At 48.2% G+C, this 7,500-nt stretch overlaps 1 protein-coding gene across 1 annotated transcript in view; it reads right to left on the bottom strand.

The window, feature by feature from the left end:
• Window positions 1–7,500, bottom strand: part of slc30a6 (solute carrier family 30 member 6) — a 77,223-nt gene that overhangs the window by 27,292 nt on the left and 42,431 nt on the right. Inside the window, exon 9 of the mRNA XM_078272959.1 lies at window positions 1,178–1,272. Coding sequence (XP_078129085.1) covers window positions 1,178–1,272 — 95 coding nt within the window. The remainder of the gene's footprint in view (window positions 1–1,177; window positions 1,273–7,500) is intronic.

The raw sequence follows: 7,500 nt of genomic DNA, 5'->3' as shown, positions 1-7,500 counted from the left end.
AATAATAATCTCAACCATAACAAGAGCTGTTTTCTCACATGAACACCGGGCGATGTCTGGAGAATCAGGAGGAGGCATTTGAAGCCGGGAACGTTTCCCTTTCTCTTCCTCACATGTAGCAGACAACAGGAGATTGCCCGTGTCAGAGGCGTTCTCACTTCCAGGGACTCCTCCGTTTGGTTTAGGCGAGGGGTGGCGCCTGGGTGGAGCGCGCAGGAAGCCGGACATGACACGGATTACACCCAACGGTTCGTAATTTGGTCATAAACAACAGAGTCTCTTGCCGTTCTTTGAATGTGTCTTGACGATTACAGCGTCGAACCCTTACCGACAGAAGTTCCTGAATCTCTTCACCTCTCCAGGTAGACATTTTCTAGCCCTTCTGTTCCTTCACCCCTCGGATGTTTGTTTTCTTCCGGTTTGGGGCCAGCCGTGTGATAGAGACGTCATCCACACGCCCACTGGCTCGCTGGGAATTCTCCGGGCAACGAGCCGCTCTGTTCGCACATAGCTGCTTAATCGGACATTACACAGACTTTGTACTCGGGGGGCTGGCAGGGTAAAGAAGCGTTTAATGTCCGGTCCAACTGATTCGGACATTTGCATTCTCACATAAAGCTCATCCGGCTAATGTTAGAGAAAAGGGCTAAGGACATAAATATGTCTGCACTCCTGTTTGGTAGATTTGGTAGATTTCCTGCCATATAACATGTTTGGTTTCAATCCAGGTCAACAAATCACAACATCACATATGTTGTCCCTCTGTGCTGCAAAAACACCCCAAAATTAATCTTTTAAGAATATAAAAAAAAAAAAAAAAACTCATATTATACATAGACTACGGGACTGTGTTTGGTTTTATAACTTAATGATTTCTGCAATTAGGAAGGGACTTACCTCTGATCCCACTGCGGCCATTTGTGATTTGTCTACCGACAAAACTGTTTTGTTATTTTGCCTCAGTAATCCCCGCGCCAAAGTAGAACAAACGCCAAATTGTCCCTGTTCCCCAGTGAGGGGAGAGGATTACCAAACCTCAAGCGTCCAGAGGAGAAACCCAAAAGACACAAAAATAAATCCCTCCCCCCTTGTCTCTAAAAACACGGTTAATGATGGAGTTCGGTCTCCAGTGCTAACACACAATGGGATGAAGTGGTTAGACTGGAGGTGAGCGTACCTTCGGAGACGTAGGTGAAGGGTTTGTTCCTGACGGACAGCAGAGTCAACAGGTTGAAGAACAGAGCCACGAATGTCCCGACCAACAGACGGCCGCTGCAGAGAAACACAGACACACACAGAGAGCGTTATAATAAAACACCTTAAACCGGGAAATATCAAACATACAGGGCCCCATCTCGCACCCGGCTCAGCGCCGCGCAAAGCCCGACAAGTGTCTTTGCTAGTTTAAGACCGACGCAGTTGTCAATTGAGTCCAGCGCCCACGTCGTTTAAATAGCAAATGCAACTGCGCCCATGGGCGTGCTGGTCTTACAGGGAGGTGTGTTCAGGTGCATTCTGGGCATGCTGGTCTTACAGGGAGGTGTGTTCAGGTGCATTCTGAGCGTGCTGGTCTTACAGGGAGGTGTGTTCAGGTGCATTCTGGGCGTGCTGGTCTTACAGGGAGGTGTGTTCGGGGCGTGCTGGTCTTACAGGGAGGTGTGTTCAGGTGCATTCTGGGCATGCTGGTCTTACAGGGAGGTGTGTTCAGGTGCATTCTGGGCGTGCTGGTCTTACAGGGAGGTGTGTTCAGGTGCATTCTGGGTGTGCTGGTCTTACAGGGAAGTGTGTTCAGGTGCATTCTGGGAGTGCTGGTCTTACAGGGAGGTGTGTTCAGGTGCATTCTGGGCGTGTTGCTATCTTGAGGCAGCGGGAAGTGATGGCACCATTGACCAACAAAAACCTGGTCTAAAGTCAATAACGCAGCATTTCATTGTTATTTTAACAGAGCATTAGTAAAATGCTCCTAGGCTCGTGCACAGCACGTGCACACTATGCTTGTTACACACACAGGGACGCACAGCAGCACACACACATGCAGAAGATTACTAATACAAATATTACGGTGCAAATCCTCCATCATAACAGCAATGCTCCAAGGTCCAAACGCGCCTGGCTTTTAAAGGGAATGGGAGATGATCTCTGATTGGTTGATTGCATGTTACGCCCAAAACACACCTCTGATTAATGAAGACACTAAGGTCAACCCTTTAGAACCATGCACCCGGTGCACGGACCCTTTTTTCCGCCGTCAAACTAGCAAAAGTGGATTTGGACACGCCCTAAACACACCTGGGCCAGGTGTTCACGCCATGCGCTTGTTTACACAGTTCAGGTTTCTGACGCTCTTTGCATTTAAACAAGGGCTGTGCAATTAATCAAATTGTAATCGTGATTTTGATTACGACTAACGATCACAAGAACAGAGTAACCCGAGGAAAACTATTAATTTGCACATTACGTTTTGCAGGTATACTCTTATTTTGTCTTCTGTTCTGAGTTAAAAAAAAAGGAAATGTATGAAGGAAAATGTCACAGTTGTAGGTGTTTTCACTGTTTAACTTCAACCAGTGCAGCATCTTTCCAACAGTCAATGAGTAATCGTTTTAAAGGATCCTGATTTTAATACTGACTAAAATAACTGTGATTAGGATTTTTTTTTTTCCCCCACAATGGAGCAGCCCTATTTTTTTTTATTTGTTTCAACAAAAGAATCTGGCTCCTCTGGCTCCACCTAAAGCCTATAGTGTCCACCGCTCCCTGTTCAGACGCACCAATCAGGGCCAGGGGGGGTGTCTAACTGTTCAGATGCACCGATCAGGGCCGGGGGGTGTCTAACTGTTCAGATGCACCGATCAGGGCCGGGGGGGGGGCGTCTAACTGCGTGTCAATCACTGCTCATGCACACACATTCATTCTCCCTTGTGGGGGGAGGGGCTCAGGAGACCGTAATCCGTCAGCGAGCTGTGAGTCAAAAAAGTTGAACATAGACAACTTCTCAGTCCCTCCCCCCCTTTCTGCTAAAGCCCAAAACGGTCTCCTAAGCCCCTCCCCCAACAAGGGGGGATGCTATGCTACGCTATGAAATGCGTGTGCATGAGCAGTGATTGACACGCAGTGATTGACACGCAGTTAGACACCCCCCCTGCCCCTGATTGGTGCATCTGAACAGTTAGACACCCCCCCCCGGCCCTGATTGGTGCATCTGAACAGGGAGCGGTGGATTTTTGCAAATCCCACTCCAGGCTGTAGGTGGAGCCAGAGGAGCCAGATTATTTTTAATGACCTGCTTCATGTAGTTCTACTGGAACATAGGGTCAGTTTCAGAAAATATGACAAAAAGGTAGTTCTGCACCTTTAAGTTGTTAAAATAATTAAAAACTAATTTAGTGGCTGATCTATGCGATTTTGACAACCGGAAGAAAAAGCCAGTTGCGCAGAGCGCCACCTACTGTATCGGAGGTGGAGTTACTCTTGTCAGTCTCCCCATTCTTCCCCGCTCATGTATACGGGGAGAACTGGTATAACCCAGTTATTCACTTAACCGGGGTTAGACCATACCCCGGTTACTGCTGTGCATGTAAACGCAGTGACTGCGAAGCAGGGCTGTAGTACTCGAGTCCGGTCTTGGACTCTATCTGGACTCGGACTTGTCTTGGACTTGCTGGTATTTGGACTTGGACTTGTCTCGGCCTCTGCCACTGGTCTTGCCAAATGTCACCGAGTCCAGGTGACTTTATTATGTTTATAATAATATTGGAGGGAAAGTGAAACACTGGCCACCTGATAACCCATCACACACTAGATTATCTTCGCACGCCCTGCATCTGCGTGCCCTGCTAACGTTACTGCCATTCATTTTCATTGATTCACACACACTGTAACAAACAATTCTGCCATAATCAGACCTGGTTATAGAAATCACCAGGAATTTCTCAGCAGCACTGCGATTAAAAAGAAACACAGGGCAGACTGCACATTCTGCAAAGCAACAACTTCGGAAATCTGTGGGACAACGTCTAACTCCGTAAGACACCTGCAGAGGCATCATAAGACTTTCTTCTGTCCTGGACTCGGTCTTGGACTCCTGGTCTTGGACTCGACAAAGGTGGTCTTAGTTAAGAGCAACAACTGGCTGACCTGCCTGGATTATATTTATATATATATATATATATATATATATATATATATATATATATATATATATATATATATATATATATATATATATTATTCCAGACATATCCAACAGGGTAAATGACTTGAAAGTGGCTTCATGTCTCTCAACAACGCACTGGTGATACATAAATAAGCACTAATTGTTTAATGAGCTGATCATAACAAAGATTGCCTTTACAAATTCCTATCAAATGTTGACACGTGGATATTTGTTAATAACACACGTGATATTTTGTATATGAAACAGTTTCAGGACACAAATCATTTGTGCAGGTCGTGTCGTCTTTCTCCGTCTTTTTACCCTAGCACCTGTTCATTTTCACTTTGGAAAGCTGTCCCATCTTCAGTTTTCACTTTTACAATCATGTGAATGTATGTGCTTCTGTTTCTTCTGTCAAAGCACTTTGTAAACTATTGTTGTTTAAAGGTGCTGAACAAATAGAGTTATTATTATTATTATTATTATTATTTCTATTTATCTTGTCAGTCATTACTTTTGAATAGACATTTAATACGGATCCCTAGATCCGAGCACGCACGCGCACACACACACACGCACACGCATGCGCACACACACACACAGTACTCATTAATACACTAATCACACGGGACAATCCATTTAAGAGCCTAAAAATTGGTCCAAACAATCAGTGCGAGGCGAAGCACAGCCCGCCGGTGAGCCACAATAACAATAACCCCTCCGACCCCCACCTCCCTCTAAGAACAGATTAGAGAGAGAGAGAGAGAGAGAGAGAGAGAGAGAGAGAGAATGTGTGTGTCTGTCTCTCCACCCAGCAGACACCTGTCCATCCGGTTAGCGCCCGTCTCTCACGTCGTCCAATCACATCCACTCAGAGAAGTAGAGGAGTGGGGGAGAGAGGAGAGAAACAAAGGGGGTAATCTCGTCACAGGAGACAGGTTTAAGTCTCGCTGTGTTTTAGGTTATAAAAGCCGCCGCTAATCTGTTTTATTATGGAGGGATGATGGAGAGAGAAATGGAGGGAGGGAGGAAAGTACAGAGTAAAAGACCAGAACAGGTGATCTGTGCGAGATAGGGAAAAGAGAAATGACAAACTGAGAGGGAAAGAGAGAAAGAGGAGAGAGAGAGACAGAGGAGAGAGAGACAGAGACAGAGAGAGACAGAGAGAGAGAGAGAGACACAGAGAGAGAGAGAGAGAGAGAGAGAGAGACAGAGGAGAGAGAGAGAGAGAGAGAGACAGAGGGAGAGAGAGAGAGACAGAGGAGAGACAGAGGAGAGAGAGAGAGAGAGAGAGAGAGAGAGAGACAGAGAGAGAGAGAGAGAGGAGAGAGACAGAGGAGAGAGAGACAGAGAGAGAGAGAGAGACACAGAGGAGAGAGACAGAGGAGAGAGAGACAGAGGAGAGAGAGAGAGAGGGAGAGAGAGAGAGAAAGAGAGACAGAGAGAGAGAGACAGAGAGAGAGAGAAAGACAGAGAGACAGAGAGAGAGACAGAGAGAGCGAGTGCGACCGAGAGAGAGACACACAGAGAGAGAGAGACAGAGAGAGAGAGAGAGAGAGAGAGAGAGAGAGACAGAGAGAGAGAGAAAGACAGAGAGACAGAGAGAGAGAGAGAGAGAGAGAGAGAGAGAGAAAGAAAGACAGAGAGAGAGAGAGAGAGAGACAGAGAGAGAGAGAAAGACAGAGAGACAGAGAGAGAGACAGAGAGAGACAGAGAGAGACTGAGTCAAAGTCTAACTGATAAATCTGAAACCTATTTAATCCTACAGAAGGTAACTTGAACTCATAGTTTGGGAGTTCGATGTAGGAACTATTTACAACATATAACAACAGGGTGTCTTCTTGTAATTTTCATAGAAGCGACCGGGAAGTATCGAAGTCCCACTCGATGTTTATTTTTGATTTAACCGTGATTCATACAGGTAATCTCACTGAGACACGGGGTCTCATTCTCAAGACAGACGCGTGTCAATCCCTGCTGTCAATCGTGATGTTTCAGCCCGTTTTTATCGCATCAACACGTCAACAAACATCAGCGGGATCAGAACTACTTCATATGACAGAAACCACCATAGTTTGGTCCGCACAATTAAATAATTCTATCACGTTAGCGGAGCGCTAAACCAGAAGCAGCTGGCTCAACAGGCCGAGGTCTCCAGTCCGCCTGCTCTATGGGCCGCGCAGTGAGGAAGCCAATCATCTGGGTCGTTTTATACGAGGAAGTTGAACGTTTTTGTCTTCATGTGCCACTGAACAACTCTCAAGGCACGTGTCCATATACGCGTTGTTTTCACGGATGGGATCGCCCCACGTCCCAGCATTAGACGCTAGTGGGCTCGCTACCAGTTTCTCTTAACTGACCACTGACGAGCAAAGAAAACTGTCTACGAACGCGTCATGAGAAAAAGGCTAAGCTGTATCTGAATCGGAGGAGCGGACGACTCGACACCCCGCTACTCCAAAGCCCCCATCACGCTACCAAAATGAATGCATGGCTGCTCCCATAGAAATGAATGGGAAGCGTGGAAATGGCGCCGACAATGGAAACGCACCATAAGAGGAATGAATGGGGCTCCGCCTCCAACGCTGTATCCAGGTTTTAATGTTAGACTGCTCTGGTGTTCCCCCTCTCGTTCCCCCTGCCCTGGCGTTACCCCCTCTCGTTCCCCCTGCCCTGGCGTTACCCCCTCTCATTCCCCCTGCTCTGGCGTTTCCCCCTCTCGTTCCCCCTGCCCTGGCGTTTCCCCCTCTCATTCCCCCTGCTCTAACGTTTCCCCCTCTCATTCCCCCTGCTCTAACGTTTCCCCCTCTCATTCCCCCTGCTCTGGCGTTTCCCCCTCTCATTCCCCCTGCTCTGGCGTTACCCCCTCTCATTCCCCCTGCTCTGGCGTTTCCCCCTCTCGTTCCCCCTGCTCTGGCGTTTCCCCCCTCATTCCCCCCTGCCCTGGCGTTTCCCCCTCTCATTCCCCCCTGCTCTGGCGTTTCCCCCTCTCATTCCCCCCTGCTCTGGCGTTTCCCCCCTCTCATTCCCCCCTGCTCTGGCGTTTCCCCCTCTCATTCCCCCCTGCTCTGGCGTTTCCCCCTCTCATTCCCCCCTGCTCTGGCGTTTCCCCCTCTCATTCCCCCTGCTCTGGCGTTTCCCCCTCTCATTCCCCCTGCTCTGGCGTTTCCCCCTCTCATTCCCCCTGCTCTGGCGTTTCCCCCCTCTCATTCCCCCCTGCTCTGGCGTTTCCCCCCTCTCATTCCCCCTGCTCTGACGTTTCCCCCCTCATTCCCCCTGCTCTAGCTTTCCCCCCTCATTCCCCCTGCTCTGGCGTTTCCCCCTCTCATTCCCCCTGCTCTGGC

The sequence above is a fragment of the Sander vitreus genome, chromosome 17, assembly GCF_031162955.1.
Source record: "Sander vitreus isolate 19-12246 chromosome 17, sanVit1, whole genome shotgun sequence".
NCBI lineage: Eukaryota > Metazoa > Chordata > Actinopteri > Perciformes > Percidae > Sander > Sander vitreus.
The sequence above is the reverse complement of the archived record's forward strand: the minus strand, read 5'-3'. Positions and strand labels throughout refer to the sequence as shown.